We start from the raw sequence: 25,001 nt of genomic DNA, 5'->3' as shown, positions 1-25,001 counted from the left end.
ATAGGTGGAATCCAGCACCTGTGTAGCTCCTTTAGGCAAACCCCATGCCTGAGTTCCACTCCCTTAGGCTCTAGAAGGCCTGAGGCATCCACCACTATGGAGGAACCTCTAGGTATGGGCTGCACAAGGTCCCTCCCTCCAGGCCAAGGAACAGTTCCAATTTAGGCCCCTGACCTGTGAAATCCTGAGCTTGGCTACGGTCAGGCCTGCAGCATGAGATCCGTTTCCCCGGACATGGATGCATCAGGCTGCAAGAAGTGTTTATATGTATTCCTAGACAAGGTCGGCTCAGGCTGGCAGCATCGGGTCCATATATCTAGACATTGTCAGGTCACTTTGACTGCATGGGGGTTCATCTCTCCCCATCCTACATGGAACTGGCTCCCAAGTCAGATGGCTGGCTGGGCATTTGCGTGAGAGTCGGGGGCAGGGCCCAAATGCTGGTGTGATGGCATGGCTGTGATTAAACAGGCAGCCTTGGTTAGTGAGCTGGTCCTAAGGGGCTGATCCGTGGTGGGTCCTGATGTCCAGAGCAGGTAGCAGCCGTGTGCCGGAAGAGGGGGGCCTTGGTAGAGAGACACAAGAGTGGGCCCAGCCTCACAACTCCCACTATAGCCTGAGCTTGAGGCAGTAGGCTTGACCAAGGCCACCACTACAAAGGAGGCCAGGCAGGGAGGGTGTGCTATAGCCATTGCCTCATGCCTGGGAGAGGCCCCTGTGGTTCCAGGTACAGGTGTCCTTGAATAGTGACTGTTAGAAGGCCTGATCTAAGAACTTCCCAGGAAGGACTTTGAATCAGGGCAGGTGGCCCCACCCTGTGCACACAGGCTAATCCATGGACTGAGGGGAACTCCAGTGAGTCCAGCTGCCACCCTACTCCCCTGGATGTGCCTAACCTCATCCAGGCCCACCAGCCCTCTTCCTGTAGACAGAGCCATAGGCTGTGTTGAGACCTCCCCTCATGTCAGAGGCTGGTCTGGGGCTCAACTGTACTTCAAAAGGCACCATGAACTGGCTGTGCTGAGGGCATTTTGTCAGATGCTGCATGCTGCAGCGATATTCATCTCAGGAATGTGGGTGTGCTGCCCCGGTCAGGCTTCCTAAAGGTGCTCAGTCTTTTCTCTCATTCCCAGCCTTTACCACAACTGAAACCCAGTGAGATGAGATGTGCTGTGGTCACCCCAGCCTCTCCTACCCAGGCCCCCAGCACCAAGCAAGCATTCTGCTCTATGGTCATGGTGGCCATGGGAGGTTACAAGGTTCCCATGGCTGGTCTCCTGGCCATACTGACATGGCCCTTGACACCAAGATCCAGAGGCTCCCTGTAGCCACAATGGAGATTATGTGCTGGGACCCTCTCTAGGTGGCCATGGATTGTTTCTGGCAATGTCACAGGAATCAGGGAGTCTGTGTGGGAGAAGCCTCCTGTCACGTCAATGAGCCCCAGACCCCCTTCTGGAACCTGACACATTGAACATGGAGTCCTGTGTGTCCAGGAAGTACATTGCCTTCAAAGCTCACCCACCTGAAACCCTGGGGCTGTGTGCAGGACCTGAGGCTCAGCTCCACCAGTACAAGGTGCCTGGTAGCCTGTCTACTTCCTGGGGATGTTCTGATGGAGCCCAGCTGCTTTCTGAGGTCCCTCTTTATTCTGTTATTCTTGCATGCTCTGGCCGGCGCGTGAGAGAGAGCCAGAGCCCGAGTGTGCACAGTGAACAGTTTATTATGGTGTGGACATGACACGCACTGCGTGGACAGACTGGAACACCGTGGCTGCTGGGGCTGTGCTGTACTCTGACAGCTCTGTGGCGTGGAAAGGCCACGCCGCACCCAGCTGCTCCCTGCCAGCTGAGGCGCCAACAGTGTCACCTAGGAGAAAACTTGGAAGCCATCTAATAAAGCAGGTGATTTGGGGGTGTTCTCTATAAATCAAAGGTACGTACACTTAAATAAGCAAATATAAAATACAAAACAAGAATAGACCCGGTGTTCTGTGTCAGATACACTAAGAAATCCAGGAGTTGAAGTTGGTTTCCTCACTTTAATATTGTATCACAGGTTGAGACTTAAGTATATCCCAGCTTCGGCAGGCTTGATGTTCGCTGGGGCCAGCACAGCTCCTCACAATCCTCCAGGGCTGGTGCCATCTTACGTGGTGCTGATCCCACTTAGCTCCTGCCTGATGGCTGAGGACAGGAGAGCCGGGCTCAGTGCAGCAGGGACGGACCCTGCTAAAGCTGCCATGGGCACACATGGGTGGACTAGAGGCCCACCGGCATGGCAGCTTTGATACAGACCTTTGGGGAGGCGACCCGGCACTCATGGGCTTCTACCCCTACCAAGAGGAACTTGAGAAAGCCAAAGGCTATGCCTGCCTCAGAGCTGTGTTGGGCTGCTTGTGGGAGGGACCCAGAGGTTTCCTAGAGTCTGACAGGTGGGCACCCACATCCGCTCCGAGGTGTGTGTGATACAGCCGGACTCTCTGGCTACAGAGCTGTTAGACTGTGCTAGTGCCATGGCCCGCCCTGTCCCTTCCAGGATAGGCTCTGTCCTTGATGCTTGAGATCTGTTAAGTCTTCCCAATGCCTCTCTTCCTTCCTCTGCACCCCTCATTCTGTTTCTGCCCCAATCTGGGATCCCATTGCTTAGCTCCCCACGTTCTTTCTCTGTCCTTCACTGGCCTCCAGTACCCTCACAGTGCAGACATGGCTGGAGCCAACAATCAGAGAAGGGTCACCATAAGTAATGGGATCTCTGTAGGGCCAGGGCCCTCACATGTTCTCTTGAGGCGCATGGCCTGGGCCTACAGGGCTCCAGCAGGCAGTGTCTGAAGCAGTGATGTCTGTGCCCCTGCCTCCCTGAAGAGGGGCAGTATGTCTTACTCACTGCCTCTTCCCAGGCAGCTCTTGAAGGTAGCCTGCTGTGTGCAGTGTTTCCTTCCCAGCTATTTCCCCAAGTGCCAGAAAGGGAGTCCCCTCCCCCCAGGGCTGGCAGTACCTGACAGCAGTGACACACCCAACTGTGCTTTAGCTGTGGTGTTTCCTTCCCTGCAATCATGACCCCTCTCCCAGAGCTGGACTCTGGCTGGGTTGGGCAGACAGGAATTGCGCCCTCTCTGGCCAATGGTCGTAGCTGTTATAGCAGCTAGACACCAGGTCCTAACAGAACCTCTGTGTACATCTTCCCCATGGGAGCCTGCCATTAGCTGCCCTCTGGTTTCACAGGCCTTTCTAGTGCAGTCACTGCTGCTGGCCTGGGAACCAGTGAGAGGTGAGGGGGCACATGGGCTGCAGGCGCAGGCTATGATTTGCTGCTCTGTTCCAGCCCAAGTCAGCCCCAAAAGGTGCTGCTGGGGTCAGATGTGATACAAGCGAGGGTCACAGTCTCAGTTGTTAGAGCCAGGGCTCTTCTGGGAAGGAGGGAACACGGTGTCCCCTACACAGGGTCATGCAGGCTGTGAGGGAGCTCAGAACCCTTCAAAGGCAGCCTTGGCAGGAAAGGACTGGACAGGCAGTAGACGTGAACAGGAAAGGACAGAAACTAGGGGTGTTTCTGTGCCCACCCTCTCCAGCACAAGTGATTTTCTGAGAGGATGCTGAGGCAAGGGAGATCTGAGACAAGAAGCCACACCCGGAGAGATATGCAGTCTTGGTAAAGCACTTCGCTTTTTTGCACCTAAGTTTCAACAGCTCCACACTGAGGTGAGTGGGATGCTGGGAGGACAATGAACTCACCCTCAATGATCTCCTCCTTTACCTTGTGGAGCTCTCGAACCACCTCCTCCAGGATCTCCTGCAGGGCAGAGCCTCACAGTGAAGGGACAGTCACTGGCTCCAGGGGATGTGCCGCAGGGGTCTTTCCCTCAGCCTGGCCCTGAGCAAACCCTGCCCTCACCACCCCTCAGTTCATGATGGCTGCCCACAGGAAGGGGCCCCAGAAGCAGGTTGCAGGGTACCCAGATACTCCCTTTTCCTCTGCTGGCTAGGTTCCTGCCTTTGTGGCAGTCAAGTATGGGACCCACTGGCTAGAGCTAGTCCCCAGCCTGCTGACTGCTCCCGACTCTCACCTGTTTCATCCGGTCCAAATCTAAGGCATCGAGGCCCACATCATTGACACTCCCAGCAGGCTTCACCCTGAAAGAAGAACAGGCAGGTGTGGGAAGGTGGGTTGCCAGAGTCTATAGGCACCCATGGTGGGGCAGCCTTGGGTGTCAGAGTTCTCCCCAGCCCTTCTGCTGTATTTTACCCAAGGATGCTGGGAAAAGATGTGGAAGTCCTGCCTCTCAAAGGTCTCTCCACAATCCCTTAACCACATTTCCCAGTCCAAGTCAGGAGATGGGGCCATATAGGAGCATCTTCTAGCTTGAAAGGCTTTACACCAAGTGGGCAACTGAGGCAGACTATGTCTGTGCCTCCTGCCTCCCTGAAGATGGATAGGACTGAGTATGTCTTCTGCCACAAGGAGCTTGCGTTCCTAGCTGAACTCTGGTTGGTGAAACCCACCAGAATCAGTGAAATCATGGTTAGCTCCATGCTGGGAATACTGCTTCAAGCTAACACCCGCTGGGTGGGAAGTGGCTCCCCTACTTCTGTTCTTCCCGAAGCATCCGAGGGCGTGGATTTGCTCTTTCTTTATTGGTTATACTTTGAACAAGTTCTGGAGCGACATCACTGATCTGAATGTCAATGTCTGGGGCACAGGCGCTCTCCCAGACACTCACTAGCCACAAGGTGAATCTAACTGCAGAGTCTCTCAGGACACGGTGGAGGTGCGGAAGGCAGACACAGTCTGGACGCAATTCTCTGCCCACGTGAAGAGAAGAGCTAGGGAAGCCTGTGGCTCAGGGAAAGGAACAAGGCTGGAATCAGGTGAGGGAGACTGGGATGAGACGGAATTCCAATGTCTGTTTATGGGGACAGCTTGGTATGTAAGGGGTCATGTTAGAGGGAGGGCCACTGATCCCCAAAGTTGGGGAGAAGAGGCGGAAAACTAAAGTGAGCTACAAAGACGTGAGCCACGGTGCTGAACAGGTCTGCCAGGAATTCCGGGTCCTGGGAGGCAACCATGCCCAAGCTTCAGGTCCTTCCTGTGGGTTGCAGGCAGCATTTCAGCAGTGACTGCTGGGAACCTGAGTCATCCACCTGACTTCTCCAGGCCCGGCTCCACCTCCACACAGCAGCCATCATGCACAGCATGTGTGCTGTGAGCAGGCAGTTACTGTGCATTTCCATAAAAACTAGAGACCAGTGCTGGGACCAGATGCTATGGAAGTGGGCGCCCTTCTCTGAGGAGAAGGGGAGGGAGCAGTTGTGCGGAGGGGTTTGTAAGGATGGGACTGGGAAGAGAAAGGAGGCAGACTGTGATCCAGATGTAAAGTGAATTTTAAAAAATGAGAGAGAGAGAGAGAGAGAGAGAGAGAGAGAGAGAGAGAGAGAGAGAGAGAGAGAGAGAACACCACAACAAAAACGCTGGAGACCAGTTTGGCCTGAAGCTACAGAGATTTCATTCTCACAGCGAGGCCTCAGCCATGTGTCTGCCCAGGGAAGGACAGCTGACCACTGAGGAGGTGGGGGCACTCTCTGAGAACCCACTGCAGGAAGACTAGCTCTGCTGGAAGACCACAGGCCACTCCAGCCTCATCTGCCAGCCTCCCCCTTAGTTCCTGTGTTCAGGGGCTCTGCAGGGAGCCTGCGTGTGGGAGATCAGCTGCACTGAGTGCTTGTTCACAGTCTTCTTGCACTGAGTACTCATGCCCAGTCTCCCTGCCTGTAGCCACTTGCGTGTGCTCAAGGCTCCACCATCTGCCCCCTCTTCAGGTCGATGTCTCCTCCTAAATCTCTGCAGCAGTCTCTCACTCACAGGCATGGGCAGCCCCATCTACAGCTCCCACTGCAGACCAGTGCCGCCCTCAGCATGGTCTGGAGCTCCTAGGAACCTCAGCTATCTCTGGCCCATGGCCTGGCTCCCCATAGGCACGCCTGTCAGGGCTGGGCTACAGCTCTTGCTCACCACCTTGTCTCACTCTGCAAGCCTGGCTCCTGCTGTCACCTGCTCTGTGACATGAGATGCTTGCTCCCATTTGGGGTGGCCAGGAGAGTGAGTTCCTGGAGTGGGCTTAGGGCCTTCCAGCTCAGGCATATTGGTTTCAAATCCTTTGTCTTTTGGGTCAGCTGAGTTCTCAATGGTCTACCCTGCTGTCATGTTGGCATTTGGTTTGGGAAACAAGGGTTGGGAGAAGTTGACTTTGGAGAAGGCAGGCCAGGCGTGCTGCATGCGGAGAAAGGAGCTAAGGACGGTCTGAGGGACAGGGTGCTGGACTGAGCGAGTAGTGGTCCCCGCCATTGCCCTGCGTGGCAGGGACTGACTGTTTGGACTTGCTTCTCCTTCCCTCTGACAGTCATCCTCCGCAGACTTCTCTTCTTAGGAGAGGAAGGAGCCAGCATACACCCCTGTGATGGTCTCTAGCTTTGCCTCTCCCCAGGTCTGAAAGAGCAGACCACCCTTTCCAGAGCAAGTTGTTAATACTAAGACACAAGACAGGGTTGGGGGTGTTAGTCGTGGGCAAGGGGACAGAGGAAGCCACAGAGCATGGGCAACATGTGAGCAGAAGGGTTGTCAGTACCTAGAGTGAGGCTGCGACTGAAGGGGGCTCTTAGCTTCGGGGCTCTTTGCCACAGACGGGGTTCTACGGCATGGAATGAAACAGACATGTGAACTAGTACCAGAGCCTGCCCACAGACTCGTCTCTTGGCCCTCCCCAGAGCGGCTCACCTGGACAGCAACGAGGACACAGGTTTCTCCACCGAGTTGCTCCGTTCCCAGGGCTTTCGTCCAGCCTCTGTCAATTCATTTCATGAAGGGTCAGAGCTGAGAGGATTCAGTGTCACCCCACTCCTAAGTCCTCTCTGCGGGAGCCTACTCAGATTCTGGGTGCAGAGCCATGGTGGGAGCTGCTCAGAGTAGAGCTGCAACCTGGCCCCAAGTCTCAGTCCCCCTTTCAGCAGGAACTGTAGGTAGCCTGCTGTCACCTTGTTTCCCACTATTCCCTTGAAACTCCAGTCCTCTCCATAGAGCTTGGTTCAGCTGGTAGGGAAGCAGAGATTCCAGTTACAGGAGAGCAGGCAGGGATCTGAGCCACACTCTCTTTGGTCTTGTCCTGGTACATGCCCCTGTGGCCAGGCTCCCTCCACTAACCTCTGTCCATTAGTCTCTTCACACTAAGTCCGGCCTGCTCCCTTCCTGAGCCTGAAGTAGCTTTCCCCTTTCTAAGTCTATGGTACAGGCTGAGGGGGACTCATCTGGGTGCTTGGGACCAGAGGTTACTGCAGATTCAGAGGTCATATGAAATCCACCACAAGTTTTAGAATTCAGAGCATGTTACGGTTTTAGACCGTGAATGCTCAGCCTTTGTTGTACTAGAGATTACAACTCGTGCTTCAGCTCACAGGAAACAGATTGAATTGAGCAGGAGACGCTGGCCTCGGGTCAAGCAAAGAGGCATGGAGCTGTCGTGCTCTAAGCTGAGCCTTGTCTGCAGAGCAACCGCAGGTCTGAGGCAGGTTACCTCAAAGCCACCTGGCAGCTGCACAGGCCTATAGAAACAAGATCTGGGACCAGAGCCATCCTCCAGGTGTTTGGCCTCAAGCAGCATACTTGGCCATGGCAGTCAAGAACTGCTACGTGTGGGAAATCCCTTCTCCTGCTAAGTTGGGAAATCCCATAACCCACACAGTAATGAGGACAGTGGCACTGAGCAAGCCATCTAATGCAGGGAGCAGCACGCCAGGAAGTCCAGGAAGGCTGGACACATGCACTCTGGTGAGAACAAAAGCTGACAAGAGCAGCCGCCTGTCTGGTGACAACCTGACTCCTCTGACTCGATTACCACTCCTGAGCCCCGGGCACCGCACAAAGCTGACACTGAGGGTGTGGTTAGCTGAAGCCAGCCTTCTGGTCCCATAGCTAAGTCTATAACACTGTCCTAATCACATTCCTGGGGCACAGCTGACTGCAGGGACCAGGACAGGCCAGGAGTTGTGCTTTTGATAGAGAAAGGTTGATTGATGATCGAAGTGTAGAATCGGACTAGTCGGCGTTACACAGGAGGAACAAAGCCTGACGTTAAATAGCGTCTGGGCCAGGATTGTGGCTGTGCGGTAGCAGGTAGCCTAACGTGGAGGCTGTGGGGTGTAAAAGTCCCTAGCACCAACAAGCCCCCAGCCCCTTCATGAGACCTCCACTCTGAACAGAACTGTTAGTGCATTTTCCTTAGGTGGACCAGGGTCAGTACCCCTTGTCACCCCTGCCCAGCAGTCTGCTTGGGCTCTTTGGGTAAGTGTGGAAGCTCTGAGGGCCTGGAATTCAGTAGATCTGACGCTCTTGTCCGGAGAGTGAAGTGGCCAGATTGGCTGACTGCTTGCTCTAAGACCTCAAGACTTGTAGGGCAGTGCCCTCTTACCTGAGGAATTAGGTGGCTGGCTGGTGGCTCGGGTCCCCGGGGATGGGGAGGTGCTAGGATCTTCCTAAAGTGAGAGAGAAGATCCTGCGACAAGGCAGGGCACCTCTACTCCAGCTTGCTCTCCACTTGGCATATGATCAGTAAACGTCTATCGTTAGAGCTAAACCTCACACCATAATAGGGGCTCACCAGGCTGTAGACAGTGAAGAAGGGGCCTCAGGAAGGCAGCTTCTCTGGACCCCAGCACCCTGCCCAGGCCTGATTTATACAGAAGATCTGCCTTTATTTTTTATTTTGAAAGGTGGAAAAAACTGAGGGCTGACAAGGGTTTCAGCAGGGCCTCCATAGTGCAATCTACTCCTCAAGGCTCTGCGACCTGAGGTATTCTGAAGCTGGGGCTAGGGAGCACTTGTTGGCACCTAGGAAAAGCCAGTGCTGACTCTAAGGAATCTGAGGCCTAACACATCCAGTGAATACCCAGGGGTACTGGCCAGCATGTGTGGTTTCAGGACACAGGGACACATGGCACAGGGCAGTTGGGTGAGGACCCCAGTTTGATCCCTTGACAGGTTTGCAAGGCAACCCCATCTGTATGAAGGGCATGTCAGGAGACCCCGTCTGTATGAAGGGCATGTCAGTAGCAGAGATCTAGGGAAATGGGCGTGAGCTTCCTAACCTGGGATCTTAGAGGCCATTTTTAGAGAGTAAGGATCATGCAGGAGCACAGGCTCAAAGAGGGTATCTGGTGAGTACAGTACTGTCCATGCCCAGGCCCAGTGAAGCAGCACATGTGCAGACTGAATGAGGAGAACAGACTGGCAGGGAGCCCTGGAGCCCAGGGGCACTGGACCCACCTCCCTGGCTATGCATGTGAGGAAGACCAGGCAGACAACATGCACTGGGCCCCGGTGGCCATAACTCTCTAGTTCTGCTAGCGAGGTGCAGCCTTCACACTGTTTGTACTGGAGGCTTTTACTCACTAGTCCCAGGAGAAAGCCATTTATTTTTTAAATAAGAAATCTTATCATATACATAAAGAAAACTGATCCCCATAAATAGAAGTTGAGACCGAGGGCTCTGTGCTGACAGACCAATCTCCATGTGCCTGCCAGGGACAAGAGTGGGGTTCCAGAATCCTGCCATGGCTGGGAACAACAGCTCTCACTGGTCTTGAGGGATTCTAGTTTAGAATTATAATTAATTTGAAATAAAAACACTTTGACTTCCATCGGACTTCAGCAGATATACCCGAATCCCTTTGATGTGGCCTTGGTATGCTGGAGCATCATGGTCCCGAGCTCTGTGGGATTCTCTAAGTAATCCTGATGGCTGGAACTTTCCTGCCTACTTCTGCTTTCCCTGCTGAGTGATGGCTCCAAGGGTCTGGTCAAAACAATGCTCAGGAGATACAGGCCTGACTGGCCCTGCACCATGAAGGGATCCCTGTCCCTCCCTCACAGCGATGTCCAAACCAGGCACCCAGCTTCCAAGGACCTCACTGGGAGATGTGCCCACAGTGGAGGCAGGCCTGAGGGTGTAGGCGGCTGGGTAGAGTGGTGCCTACCGTTTGGCTCTCATCTTCCTTTCTGTCAGCAGGCTTGTCTGTCTGGGAGGCTGCCTTTCTCCTAGATGTTGGGGAGAAAAAAAAAAAAAAAACACACACACACACACACACAAATCAGCTTCCCAAGGTTTCCCAGTGAACAGGAACTCTGGGCTGCCTCTATAGTCACACATGGTTCCCTGACAGACTGTGTGTGGCTTAGGTTTATGTGAACAGGCCACTCAGTCAGGCACCCTTCTTTCATGAGTCAAGGCAGTGGGGAAGGCTTCCTGTGCTCACCCACGACCTAGATTCAAAACTGGTCTGGGCAGAAAGTAAGCACTTGGGGTGTTTCTTTGTTTGAGCTGGTGGTGGCCATAGTTTCTGAGGGAGAAACATGGTAGTGTTTAGGTCCCGGAGGGGACAGGGTTACTCAAGGCCTGTTGATAGACTGGTAGGCTGGACCACAGTCTGTCTCTTTTGGTCAGAGCTGTGGGAAGCTTCTGTTGCAGCTGGCTGGCGAGGAACCTCAACCTTAGCATTATGGCACATTGGGGAAGATTTTTTTTCTTGCAACACTTCTGTCTTGGACCTCAGTTAATCTTGTCACCCATTTCCAGCCTAGAACCCCTCTAAGGAGCATCCAGGATTGCATCAGGGCTGTTCTATACCAACTCATACCCATGAATCGTCTACAGGACTCAAACTTTACTAGTGCTTCCTGGTCTCAACGGTCCCCTGCATCTGCCTTCCTCCCAGGTGTAGACACAGGCCTCGTACTTCCAAGTGCTCCGGTGCATTTTCAATTGTGAGGCCTCTCAGAAGCTGAGGTGAGCAGCCTGCAGGGGTAAAGGGGGCCTGGTATGCTGAGGAGCTGTCTCTGGCTGCCAATGGCAGGGCTCACACAAGCTGTCTCAGGACAGGAGGTCATGAAAGAAGAACAGCAAAACAGCTTTAGAACCCATGCAGTGTGACCCACCCGTTAGCCTAACCACGATGGCCGTGCCGAGCCCCGGAGAGGCTGCTGTGGAGCGGTGCTCTGCTTGTGGCTGTCACAGTCACCACATCCCTCATAATCCATGAGTCCTGGAAAACTCTAAGGGGCGTCCTGCCCCTCACTGGGCAGTGATTGAGTCTTTTCAGGCTTTGCTACTGGAGCCGATTAGTGACTCAACCACCACCCTTAGAAGGGATTTAGAGATGGAGATTGTTAGTGGCCTTGGGGGATGATCTGAAGGTCAGAAAGGAACACAATAGCTGAGCTAGGAAATTTTTTTTTTTTTTTAAGATTTCTTTATTTATGTATATGAGTACACTGTAGCTGTCTTTAGCCACACCACCAGAAGAGGGCAGCAGATCCCATTACAGATGGTTGTGGCCACCATGTGGTTGCTGGGAATTGAACTCAGGACCTCTGGCAGAGCAGTCAGTGCTCTTAACCACTGAGCCACCTCTGCAGCCTGAGTTAGGGTGGTTTTGGAGGTCAGGGAATAAGAACCAACCGCAGCCTGACTGGTACTAGCTGTGTGCCTCTTCCTTCCTAAAGCTGGCTTGGTGAGCAAGGGGATGACTAATTTCTTGTACTCATGTTTGCCCTTAGCTTCTTGATATGACTTAATAAAAAAGTCGTTCCTGAGTAGATGCACCCTGAGGATTTAAGTAAAAATGACTGATTGTTTTTATATAAAAGTTTAGATTTATGATTCTCTTAAGAGTTTATATGATTACTTTTTAAGATAAATAATAATTATTTCTTTAACTATATATTTATATTTTGATAATCTATAACAAGTTGCTTAGTTATAAATGTAGGTTCTTGGGAATAACTTGTTTTGTTTTTCTTTTTTTATTTTTTTGTTTGTTTTTTTTTTCATTTTTTATTGGATATTTTATTTACACTTCAGATGCCATTCCCTTTCCCCATTTCCCCCCGCCTTAGAAAACCCCTCTCCCATGCCCCCTTTTCCTTTTTGCACTTATACATTTTTTTAAAATGTTAATCAAAGGCTTTATCAGTTTGGTAATGCTCAATCAGAGGTGTAACCCACTACCCAACCTAGATATATCAACTATCTTTGACTGGTGGAGATACGTGAACATCTGCCTCCCTGTCTCCCCCCTACCCCCTGCCCGGCCTTCTCTCTCTCATCACCTAGCTTCTCCTCTCCTTCTTCTCCTCCTCTCCTTACTCCTTCTCTTCCTTTCAGTACTCCTCCCACCTTAGCTCCTCCTACATATCACCCTTCCTGTTAAAATAAAACTTTTCTCTCAAAATACAATTAAAGCATAATTATGCCAATTTGTACCAGTGAGGTACAAGATAGTCCTAATACCCAGTCCATCATTTTGTTGACTAACCAGAACCTCTGTCATCTATCTTAACTAAAACACTTAGTTCTGAACCTGGCTTTTTCCTTGGCTTTAGAATGAATGTCAGCTGAAAATCATCCACTCAAATCTTTTCTCTCAAGGTAAATAGCCAGGGTTGGCTATGAGGCTATAAGTTTTCAACCCTGTCAGAAATCCAGAATGACTGAGTTAACTATAATTGTGGGAAGCACAAAGCATAGCTTCTAAAACTTGGCCAATTTATAGAGACCTTTGAACACCTGGACATTCCCTCTACTACAAAACGTTGGAGCATCTGTTCTTCTGCCTTCTGGCCCAGGATCATCTGACAGACCTTAGTGCTGCAGAATTATTAAGGGCTGATTACTCTGTCTAGGCAGATATAATCAGTCGACTATTCTGCAAGTGTGTCCTTTTCTGGACAGTAATTTGTCTGTAGATGGATAGAGGCAATTCTTGTCTAGTAGCTGTCTTACCACAACTGGAGTAACTCCAAAGATGCTCAATTTCTTCTTAGAATCCAAGACAGGAAGCTGTCAGGAGCAGACAGGTCTCTAATCAAAATGAACATTAATACAGAAATGTTTGTCACATCAATTCTGTGGACTTCTGACGTTTTGAAAACCAACTATCCATGTAAGGTAATCTGGACTGTTGTCTGTTAACTCACTTAGCTATTTCTAAATAAAACATAGAAAACACCCTAACAATAAACTCCAAGCAATGAATTTGCTATAGTCCCTTAACTCACAGGCTAACCATCTCAAATCGGTTAAAAAAGTTAAAGAAGGACTGGGTCTAAGCCTTGTATTCCTAAATGTGTTATACTGATACAATGCCTATGAGAGTAACAATATTCATCTCACTTTTATATCAATAAGAAGCTCATACCAATGAAAACCTTAAAATTTGTAATCAAAGTAAATTGGTGGCATTTAAGAAATTATATCTTCATCTTGATAATAATTGTACAGATTTCTACTAATAGGTTATGGATATGCAATAAATCCTAGCCAATCCTCTCTATTCCCACAAAACCACTACTTTTCCCTAGAAAGACAGCCCAACATTTACCACCTTAGTCCCCAAGCCCAGGGAATAGGGGCGCTGACTCTTCATTAGCTTCTTCAAGCTGATTATGGGCATTGAGATATTAGAAGAGGAGTGGGGGGGGGAGGGTAAATTGATAAGCCTCTGATGCTGTGTCTTCACTGCATCCAGATGGAATTTCAGGACCTCAGAGGTTTGAGCAGGTCTGCCCAGCTTGCTTGATGAGTAGATACACCAAGGCTGATCATTCTGCAATATACAATTCTCAAAACAAATTTTAGTATCAAGATAATTTTTTTAAAAGGGCTGACATTTTATTAAGGATGTTGGTTCTAACCGCTTTTCTTTTTTTCCCCTCTTTTATTGGATATAATATTTACATTTCAAATTTTATCCCCTTACCACATTCCCCCCACCACCCAGGAACCCCTTATTCCATCCCCTCTTCTCCTGCTTCTATGAAGGTGTGCACCCACCTACCCCCCACTCAATCCCCCACCCTCAGATTCCCCCACACACTCAGTGTTCAGCCTTCATGGGACCAAAGATGATCTCTCCCACCTGTTTAAAACCTGTTTCAAACCTGTTTAACTTGTAATAAGTAAAGTTTCTTCATGTGAGGGTACTGAGGAACATGCCTTTTTATGTCATTGTAATTGATCATTTAATGACAAACAGAACTTCATCACATTGTGGTTTTGTACCCTTGAAAGATTTCATTGGGATATAAATTGTGGAAGAAAAAACCAGAAAAAATAGTTGTTGGAGCTTTGTTCCATCTACCTAGTGTGTGTGTGTGTGTGTGTGTGTGTGTGTGTGTGTGTGTGAGTGTGTGTGTGTGTGTGAGTGTGTGTATGTGTGAGTGTGTGTGTGAGAGTGTGTGTGTGAGTATGTGTGTGTGTGAGTGTGTGTGTGTGTGTGAGTGTGTGTGTGAGTGTGTGTGAGTGTGTGTGTGTGAGTGTGTGTGTGTGTGTGTGTGTGTGAGTGTGTGTGTGTGAGTGTGTGTGTGTGTGAGTGTGTGTGTGAGTGTGTGTGAGTGTGTGTGTGTGAGTGTGTGTGTGTGTGAGTGTGTGAGTGTGTGTGTGTGAGTGTGTGTGTGAGTGTGTGTGTGTGAGTGTGTGTGTGAGTGTGAGTGTGTGTGTGAGTGTGTGAGTGTGTGTGTGAGTGTGTGAGTGTGTGTGTGTGAGTGTGAGTGTGTGTGTGTGTGTGAGTGTGTGTGAGTATGTGTGTGTGAGTGTGTGTGTGAGTGTGTGAGTGTGTGTGTGTGAGTGTGTGAGCATGTATATATGTGTGTGTTTGTGTGTGAGTGTCTGTGTGTTTGTGTATGTGTGTGTGTGTGTGTGAGTGTGTGTGTGTGTGTGTGAGCATGTATATGTGTGTGTTTGTGTGGAGTGTCTGTGTGTTTGTGTATGTGTGAGTGTGTGTTTGTTTGAGTGTGTGAACATGTATATGTGTGTAAGTATGTGTGGGAACATGTATGTGTGTATATGTGTTTCTCACTGGCCCCAGTGAATCAAGCTTTGTTTCCTCAGAGAAAAGTCTGCTGAATGATCGATCAATCACTGACTACACCCGTCTCAGTTCTCCCTGACCCGTCGAAGGTGTCCTTTCCTAAGTTATTCCTCCCACAGACCAGGACCAGTAAGCCTCATTAATTCTATCTCTGTATTTCTTCCCACTCAGACCTATCTTAACTGTCACCTACTCCATGGCAGCCGTCATCACCTCTTCCTGGATGACAAAGGTGTCTTCACTGGTCTGCCCAGTCTCTTTACCCCATGATGCCCACTGGTGCCCAGAAGCCATGTTTCATCTCTTAAGAACAGAGGGATGCTTTGTGTAGAGTGTGCCTCAGTGGTAGTCATTTGCCTAACATGTGAGAGGGCATGAGTTCTATCCCAACACTGTAAAATCTGACAAACAGACAACTACAGACCAAGCCACTCCAGTCTACACTGGTAAGATTCAGAGGCAAATAAATGCCTGTGACAAGCTGTCCAGAGAGCAGCTCTCAGTAAGCGCTCGCCCCTGTGACTTCTCCATTGCAGGTGGATTCCTGCTAGAACAGAAGCAGGAGAAAAAGCTGCAGGACTCCTAATCTCAATGGAACAGATTTCAAAGACTGCGTGGTTGATCCTTGCAGACTGTGCAAAATACATTTGCTGTTGCAGTGCCTGGACCCCACCTCCGACCCCCACCCCACCCCCAGCACCTGGCGTCTGCTTGGCTCCTGGCAACTCTAACCTTTTCCTGTTTTTAGAGAGAAAGTTTGGGCTACATCATCTAAGCCAAGCTGTTAAGCTTACTGGTCATAGGTTCCGGGAAGGTGCAAACATTTTCTTTTTAAAAATCTTTTCTCTTGTTATCTGAAGGCCCATTCACCTCTGAGTGTTCTGAGATCCAACTGGGCAGTGAGGTACTCTTACAGCCTCCTCTCCAGCCAACCTCCTACAGTCTTCTACATGTGCTGGCTTCTCAGCTTGTGCAGATGGTTGAATCCATCTGCTAACCTCAGCCCAGAGAACCGCACTTCTTTAAGCTGAGGAGAGGTGGCGCCTCCTCTGTGAGGCCCATCGCTTCCTCCTGCAGGCCTTGACATATGGTTCTGTGAAGGCTGCTTACATGTCTGGCTCCTGCCTTGGCAACTTCTATATGCCTAGACTATCCAGGAGGCCTGGGGAGGCGAATATTTCCTACAGACAGGCCAGGTTCTGGCCACCATGAAGCAGCAGCCTGGCTGCCTGCACTTCTGGCCCTGTCTCCTCTCTCCATGTTCACAGAGCCTTCCTTTTGGATTCAAGAAGATACTTTAGGAACAGTGTGGCAGGACCAGGCCTACAGTCCTCACTGAGGCTCACGAGCCTCAAAGGTGGAAGGGACTGAGAAAGCAAGTGGCAGGGCTCACACAGCCATCTCTTCATCTCAGGACAGGTCTACCTACCTAGTCATGGGGAGAGCCCTCTGCTCAGTGAGGGCAGGGTGAGAGGTGGTTTGCTGATGTGAAGGGTGCCTGGCCTGCCTACCCTGCCAGGAACTCCTACTCATGGCACTACTGGAGCACCAGGGAGCAGGCCTCTGCTGTGGCTTTCTCTGTTCTCAGGTGCAGAGTGCTGGGATACCAGGCCTGCTCCTGTGCTCTCCGGGTCTCCAGGTCAGCTCCAGCCTTAGGACCAAGTCAGCATTTCTGGTGCTAGGTCACATTTAAGAGTGACAGGGTGGGGTTGGAGAGATGGCTTAGAGGTTAAGAGCACGGGCTGCACTTCCAGAGGTCCTGAGTTCAATTCCCAATTACAACATGGTAGCTTACAACCATCTATAATGAGATCTGGTACCCTTTTCTGGCCTGTAGGAATACATGCAGACAGAACCCTGTATACATAATAAATAAATCTTTTTTAAAAAGTGACAGGGTAATGTCCTATACAGGCTAGAACTATACCTGTCGGGATGAAGATGAAATATGCCCAGAGCTAACCCTAACAGATGACCTATCTTCTCCCATCTCTTTGTGCAGTTCATCTTATCCTTGATTCCTGCCCCATCCTGTGATGAGGCTGATGGACACCTGCCTCCACAGTCTCTAAGGAGCTGTCTAAAACTGTGGGAGTGTGCTGTATTTGTTTGTCTCTCAAGTGCAGGGGTGCTGTTCTAGGCCCCCTGAATGTGTCTTAGCAATGACATTCAGCTGAGGACAGTCCCTTCGAAGGCCTGTAGGGGGCACTGTACCCACCTCTTAGCCAGCAGCTTGTTCATTTCCTCCATGAGGCCTCCTCCACCTCCCCCACTGCTTGCCCGGTTGGCATCGGACTTTGAAGTCCCACTAGGACTGGAGCCTCCAGATGCATCTTCTGGCTGAGGTGAAGAAAGAGTGTGTGTCACATGGTGGTGGGAGAAGAAAGATCCTGGAGTGAGGGGCTACTAGTCCAACACTCTAAAGTCCACAGGAAACCAGGAATCTAGGGAGGCTCAGGGACAGACATGGTAAGTCCACAGGCATGAGTCCTTGCCAACGCCAGTTAGTCACATGGGAGGAGGGAAGCAACTTTCAGGCCAGAGACATGCATCAGATCAGAGCACTCCGTTATGACCGGACTTATACTCTATGCAGCTCTTTCCAAGAGCATACATATGCACCAGGGGTGGGGAGCTGAATAAGCAGGAAGCAAATTCCCTGGAAAAAGTAAGGCAGATTCAGGCAGCTTGGAGCTGATAAAGTGCTGGCCCTGTTTACTTGTTTAAGAACTGGCAGAGAGCTGGCCAGCTGGGCCTGGGGAATAGTGTTTTGCTCAGTGTCTCACAGGTGAGGGCAGGGTTAGAGATGCTTTCCTGATGTGTGAAGGGTGGCTGGCCTGCCCACCCTGCCAGGAACTCTTACCCGCTGCACCCTCCTTAGCTTGGCTCCCGCCAGAGCAGCTGCCAGTCCTGATGTAGAGCTCTCATCATGGTTGGTCCCCTGGGCTCCTCCAACTGGCAGTGGGGGCGGGGGTGGGGGAGTAGACCCTGTGGGTGGAGGTGGGACTGGGGGTGGAGGTGGAGGTGGTGGTCCACTACAGGAGAGGGTGGCTGTGGATGAAGGATGCCCAGGGGGGAGAATGGGCCCTGAAAGGCAAAGGGGAGGAGTCAGTCTCCAGCACCTAGGGGTGTCCCTCTACTGCTTTCATTCCAGGTCCTTCAGAAGAATGGAGGGCAGCTTGCTCAGAGATGAGATGCCAAAGAGTTTGTCTATCTCAGGAAGGCCCTACAGAACCCACCCCATTATGGTCACTCCCGATCCCGATCTCCCAGCATCAGGTACTGGCTAGACTGGCATATACTGGCTTCACCCCCTTGAGCACAGCAAAGTTCCTTTTGCTGCACACATGCTTCTCCTGTGTGTGTGTGAGTGTGTGTGTGTGTGTGTGTGTGTGTATGTGTGTGTTGCTCAAAGTTCCTTTTGCTGCACGCATGCTTCTCCTGTGTGTGTGTGTGTGTGTGTGTGTGTGTGTGAGTGTGAGTGTGTGTGTGTGTGTGTGTGGTTCCTGGAAGAACCTTTTCCATTTTAAGTACTTGGTTCCACCTTAGACACTGACTGAAGTTGGTCTCAAGATGTAACTGGGACTAGTACTTGGGGTCTCTAAGAGGTAAGGAACTGTGGGCCCAGAGATGACCAGGACTCTGGGTCAAGGAACCACTGAGTTCTGGCCTCCACTATGCACCTAGTCAGGCACCTCAAGTGAATCAGGAACTGTGCCATACACTGAGGAAAACACCTCAGGGTGCTTATGGTCTAGTAAGGAGAACCAACAAACCACAGAGGTGAACACAGACAGACGTGTGGTGCAAGGCAAGCTCTAGTAAAGTAGGCACAGGAAGCCTGTGAGACCTGAAGTTCTTGGAAGACTGCCCTAGAGAGCTAGGAGCAGACAGGAGAGGAAGTGTCAGGACAGGTGAAGGAAGCAGTGGTGAGCCAAGGGCATGGGCTGTGTGGGAGGGAGAGAAAGGAGAAACTAGTGCTGGAGCAGAAATGGGAAGGGAAGATGCCTGGAGGGCTGTACGCCAGAGCTGTGTCTCAGGGTGATGGGACACGGTGTTAGAGCAGACTTGCTCAGGACCAACAGGGGCCTGGGCAGCGGAGCGGAAGTGCTGTAGCAGCTGAGGGGCAGTACACCCATGTGTAGGGTGTCTGGAAAGCAGGTAAGGCTGTCTGCCACAAGCAACACAGAACTTGAGGAAGCACTGAACAGGGTTCTGTGTGAGTCCGGGCCTCTGGGGCCATGTGGACGGCAACCGGAGGAAGGAGAGTCTCACCTACCTGTGGGCGAGATTCTTCTCTCCAGAGACTCTTGGCGGTGCTGCTGCTCCATTACTTGTCTGAAAAGCAACCAGAGCAGACACCTTGAGCTCTCTGTGCCTGTGCTCCCACGTTTGAAAGCTGGTTCTGTGGTACTGCTGAGAGCCACAACTCTGGGCTCTGTGTGTGTGGAGGCAAAAGGATTACTTTTTTTTTTTTTTCTTTTTTCTTGAGAAAGGTTGTCTCTCATTGATCTAGAACTTAGCAAGTAGGCAAGGCTGGTTGGCCAATGAACACCAGGGTTTCCCTCTGCTTCCTAAACTCTGGTATTCAAGTGGGTGTGCCACGTCTGACTTTTAAAGAAAGAAAAAAAAAAGTGGGGGGCTCTAATCAGTGCCTTGCAAGCATGTCACTGGCTGAGCTACCTTCCGGCACCCCTGAGCTGCCTCCTACAGAGATGGAGACAGATGGAAGAGGACTGGCAAGCTGGGACACACTGAGCAGGAAGCATCTCAGAGAAACCTGTGTGACTCTCTGGCCAATTAGATTCACTCACTGGAGTGAGTGGGATAATGGGTTCACCTGGCTGTTTGGAGCCACTGTGGAGGCTTCAATAGATGTGCCCTCAGGAGAAATGCAAGACATGCCTCATTCTCATCTGCCATCAGAGGGTGCCCTGGCACTGCAGGGTTACTAGGCATGCTTCAGAGGGGTTTAGGGAAGTATGGGTTGGCTGACCATGGACCTGTCTCCTTAGTCTGCAGTGGCATGTGCAGGTGTTCTCTGTTGCCCCAGATGCCAGTGGATACCTGAACGTGCTGGCCTCAGCTCTGTGTGTCTAGGGTAGCTGAAGGGTGATCCTGGCTCTACTGAGAAGCTTTCAGGTAGACATCTACGGGACATGGGGTTACCTTCTCTGGATGTCCATCTCCTCAGGAGAGGGGCCATTCTGCACCTGACGCTGTGTGGAGGGGCCTGTAGGGAAGAGATGCAGAGTGGAAAGTCAGCAGAGGGAAGAAAGGCCCCAACTAAGAACTGTAATGGCACATTCCACTCCTCCTGACCTCAGGAGATGCCCCAGCCTTCCTTTAAAAGTGCCTATGCAACACCTCTCTCTCTCTCTCTCTCTCTCTCTCTCTCTCTCTCTCTCATTCACCCTTTCTCTCTTCATTTCCTGTGGCTCCTCCCTCTGAAGCACAGTGGAATCCAAATTCTGTTGACATCTCTCTGCTTTTCTTTAAACAGCACTTGCTGTGTCTGCTCACTTGTCACTGTCTCCTCAACCCCACCACCAGTGTGAAGACTCATGAGCTCTGACAGGTTCTTTAAATGAAGGACTAATACCTACAGCTGGTGAATATAAAGGCCAGATTGTACCTAGGAACTACACAAGTGTGGGGTGGCCCCTCCTTGGACCTGCTACTCACACTGGGAGTCTAGAGCTTGGGTAGAGGCAGTGAAACGCTGCACAGCTCTCTTTGTTCTGGGCCACCGTGAAACCTCCTAGGCCATACCCACTTTGGACCTCAAAGGACAGGAGTCCCACTGCAGAGCCTCCTGTCCTCAGGAGGGCTGGTGCGGGACCCGCGTCAGCATGCTCTGAGGCACATTTAAAGAGAACTCCAGGCTGCAGCTCCAACCTAAGAAAGAGCTGATTATTTCCTGGGGGCCAGTGTACATTGCTCCTTCATGAGTGTACTACAATCAGTGGCTTGTGCAAAGAGTTTTGTTTCCACCTTTGGGTGAAGGGAGTGTGAATCTACACCTCAGACAGCAGGCAGTCTCTTCAGCCTCCTACTTCCCAGAAGCCCAGGGTCTTAGTGGTCTTCCTCTTCTTGTGTGCAGAAAATGTTATTTCCTATGGGAACCTGATCAGAGCAATTCCCAGACTACTTTTACTTAATCTGTATTTCAGCTGTAATTCTCACACATCTAGGAGAGTGTCCATGAAGGACCACTAAAGAAGCCAGGCCCAGGAAGTTAGGTGACTTGCTCAAAGGCTGTGCAAGAAGCCGAGCAAGACAAAACCTGCCAAATGTCTCTCATTCTCAAGTTCAGGCTCAGCATGACATCAGTCAGACTGGCTTAAAGAATGAGATGGTGGACTCACATCCCACCTGAAGAACCACAGGCTGGCCTGTCCCCCGATGGAGCACTCAGGTGAGACTTGTGTCACCTGAAGAGGCACAGGCTGGCCTGTCCCCCAATGGTGCACTCAGGTGAGACTTGTGTCTGCACAGTAGAAAGGAGTTGCCTGACCCCCGCCTCACTCACTCTGGTGAAGGCAGGTTTCACAATGCCTCAGCCCTACATTCTGGGACTCTGCTCTTAACCCGGCCAAGGCTGAGGTGGTTTAAATGAGACGTTTTCTCCATAGCATTGGCTATGTGAACACCTGGTCACCAGTTAGAGGTGCTGCAGGAAGCATGTCACTGGGGCGGGCTTTGGGAGGTCACAGCCTTGTGCTGCTTCCAGTGTGCTCTCCTCCTGCTGCCACTCCTCCCCACCATGACAGACTCTATGGCTCTGGAACTGGGAGCCAACGTAGGTAAGCTTCTTCTGCCTATAGTGTTTTCTTACAGCAGCAGACAGGTAACTAATACTCAGGCCTTAGGTTCAAGCTTGAACAACTGAACTCGCCCCCGTCTAGACTGTGTTCCTCTTTCTGGAGGCTGGGCTCCTATTTGGTTCCACCTTATGACTAAGACCCTGGATGCCTGGCCCACACTGGCTGCTGCAAGGTCTGCTCAGCCACTGGCCTGGCATGGTTACTGTTGCTTCTTCTCCTGTTAAGACACTCTGATGGTAGCTATGCTCACAATATTCCGCTGTCATACACTCGGACTTCTCAGTCTGTATGCTGGCCCAGACTCCCAACACCCTCAGCTAACCTGATGCCACAGACAGCTGAGGAAGGCCATCGGGAGCCAGTCCCTTCCAAGCCTGGAGCTCTGTCCTGAACAGGAAAAGATGCCCCTGTATGTGTCAGGCCCTCTTTCCTATCTGCTGTCCTGCTGTGCCATGGCAGATTCTGACAGAATGGTCAGGGAAGAGGCTTGTTTTTTTTTTTCCATAATGGTTGCTGGTTCCTTGAGAAGACCCTGACAACAGCACACTTACAGAGGCCTCTCCAGCAAGGCAGTATTTCTTTAGTGGGAGTAGATGTCAACAGGAAGGCTCAGTCCATGACTGATGAGACACTCATCTGTCCTATGCTGAGCTACTGCAGATAACTTCCCTTATGGCTGTAACCACAGGCCAAGCTGGTGGACTCATGGTGTCACCTCTTGTCTCCTGGGCTGAGCTGTGACCACGTAGCATGAGGGGTGAGAAGAAGAATGGTCCCTGATCCCTGACCCCCTAATCTACCTTCTACAACTCAGTACTTAAGGGTAGTTTATTTTGTTTTGGTTGGTTGGTTGGTTTTTCAAGACAGGGCTTCTCTGATCAACAGCCTCGGCTGTCCTGGAATTCACTCTGTAGACTAGGTTAACCTCAAACTTAAGAGATTTGCCTGCCTCTGCCTCCCAAGTGCTGGGACAGAAGCCATGCGCCACCATGCTTGGTCTTACAGGCATATATATATATATATATATATATATATTTTTTTTTTTACAAGATTCATTTTATGTTTATTTATGTGTATGGGTCTCTGTATGTGTTCCATGAGGATGGGTGCTCATGAAGGCCAGAGAGGTCACTGGATCCCTGGGAGCTGGAATCAAGGGTGGCTGTACGGGGTGTGGTTCAGAAGCTAAAGTACTTGCTGCACACGCCTGAAGACCTGACCTCTAGCACCATGTGATGCCAAGAGTGATGCAGAGGCCTGTAACCCCTCTAGGGCATAACTGGCACCTGTAAGTCCAGCCCCGCAGTGGGCCTTACCCCTGGCAGCAAGCCAGGCAAGAGGCAGAAGAGAAGAGATGGGACCACCTCCCAACGGCCTTCATCTCAGAGCACAGAATGCTCTTAACCACTGAGCCATCTCTCCAGTCCCAAGGCAACAGTTTTGACTCCTTCCTCCACTACCCGTTGAGTGACACCAAATCAGTAAGTTTACCTCTTGAATATCCCCAAGCATTCATACCCATTCTGGCTACTACTGTCTTCATGCAGCCTCAAAAGCTGGCTTCATCTGTGCTCAGTCCTTCCCCCCAAGCCCTCCTTAATTTTTCTGACTTTTAATATGGAGCCCTATTGCTCGTTCAGCTTTTCTGGTGTTTCCAAGGGCCCCAGGACAGACACTCCTCAACAGCTGAGCCTCGGGTCTCATTGTTCCACTCTCTTGCTGCCTGAAGAGTATACCTATGTCAAAAGGTCATCTCCAGCTTTCTCTTGTTAGTTAGGATGACATCTCTTGTAAGCATCCTTGGATGAGCTTCTGTGTCACTCTGCCCAAACTGTCCTTTTCATACTTAAACTATAAGAACATGCCCATTAGTGTTTCTGCTTTTCCATAGAAACATGATTTTTTAAAATATATATATGAATGGTATACATACATACATATACATATACATATACATATACATATACATATACATATATTGCAGAGAACCTGAGCGTTATTCTCAGTGCCCACACTGTGCACCTCAGAACCCCTCCAACTCCAGGGGATTAGAGACCCTCTCCTGACCTCCACAGGTACCCGAGCCCACGAGCACATAGAAACAAGCAGACACAGAAAAACACAAAACAGGTAGGAAGGAAAAGAGGCTGGAAGAGAGTGAATAGAGCCTGGAGAGATGGCTCAGTGGTTAAGAGCACTGACTGCTCTGCCAGAGGTCCTGAGTTCAATTCCCAGCCTCCACATGGTGGCTCCCAACCATCTGTACTGGGATCTGATTCTTTCTTCAGGTGTGTCTGAAGAGAGCAGCAGTGTACTCACATACATAAAATAAACACATATTTTTAAAAAGAGAGAGAATGAATAAATCAATCAAACAATAGGTTGATAATGGGCCTTGGAGGTTGAGTACTTGTTGCTCTTGCAGAGGGCCAGGGTTTGGTGTCCAGCACTCACACTGTGGCTCATAACAATCTGTTAACTCCACTTCCAGGGGATCCGATCTCTTCTGGCCTCCATAGGTGCTGCACGCACTTGATGCAGGTTAAAAAAAAAAAAAAGACAACACAGACACACAACAACAACAACAAAATCCCCATACACCTAAAATAAAATACATATTTAAAAACAAATGAGCCAAGAGTCGATCTAATCAGAGCACAGGGGCTGAAACACAAATTATACTATAGCAAATGAGAGTTGAGGTGACTTCTGTGACTCTCCGGGCTTCCCGTCCGCAGGGCGGCAGCCATGACCCGGTGAGTCCAGGTCAGTTCCCATTTGTGCCTAGGCGAGGGATCCTGGGCGGGTGGCTCCCTCGGCCCACTCCCTTCCGAGCCTGTCCCCTGAAGCCCTGCTCAGCATGGCTACGTTTATCAGACGCTGAGTCGCCTCCTGTTCAGAGGTGAGGTCAGGCCGTAAACGGTACCCACCCTAGGCAGGGACAGCGGAGGATACACAGCGGGGCGGACCGACCGCCTTCGCGTCCTCCATTCCAGCGGACTCGCAGCGGGGAAGCAACGTTCCCAGTGTCCCCGCCCCGCAGAAACCCCAACGAGGCGGGGCGGCTGCGACCTCGGGAAGCCTCGGCCCGATGACTTTTTAGCGCTCGCACCGCCCGGCCGTGGCCCCGTGGCGCCCCCTGCTGGAATCTCTTTCCAGACCGAGCACCCGGGGGGCGGTACTTCGGGACCACCGGAACCGCCCAGCGCAGGGATTGGGCACTCTGGTCACGTGTAGCGCGAGAGGCGGGGCCTGCAGTGGC

At 51.0% G+C, this 25,001-nt stretch overlaps 1 protein-coding gene across 2 annotated transcripts; it reads right to left on the bottom strand.

The window, feature by feature from the left end:
• Window positions 1-1,705: 1,705 nt before the first annotated feature.
• LOC143436789 (ena/VASP-like protein) lies at window positions 1,706-24,806 on the bottom strand. 2 transcript variants are annotated; one of them, XM_076921202.1, is made up of 12 exons: window positions 24,670-24,806; window positions 20,082-20,145; window positions 19,192-19,250; window positions 17,776-17,999; window positions 17,131-17,252; window positions 10,023-10,083; window positions 8,459-8,522; window positions 6,772-6,838; window positions 6,623-6,685; window positions 4,067-4,133; window positions 3,735-3,792; window positions 1,706-2,186 (listed from the first exon to the last, which is right to left on the bottom strand). In XM_076921202.1, the coding sequence occupies exons 2-12, from the start codon at window positions 20,096-20,098 to the stop codon at window positions 2,149-2,151; spliced, it is 840 nt and encodes a 279-aa protein (XP_076777317.1). In that variant the 5' UTR covers window positions 20,099-20,145; window positions 24,670-24,806; the 3' UTR covers window positions 1,706-2,148. The 2 variants fall into 2 exon arrangements, with proteins under 2 accessions (XP_076777317.1, XP_076777318.1); XM_076921203.1 differs by lacking the exon at window positions 6,623-6,685 and having other exon boundaries at window positions 24,670-24,804.
• Between the last annotated feature and the right edge of the window lie 195 nt (window positions 24,807-25,001).

Source organism: Arvicanthis niloticus, chromosome 23 (assembly GCF_011762505.2).
Source record: "Arvicanthis niloticus isolate mArvNil1 chromosome 23, mArvNil1.pat.X, whole genome shotgun sequence".
Lineage (NCBI taxonomy): Eukaryota > Metazoa > Chordata > Mammalia > Rodentia > Muridae > Arvicanthis > Arvicanthis niloticus.
This window is presented reverse-complemented; position numbering and strand designations above follow the sequence as displayed.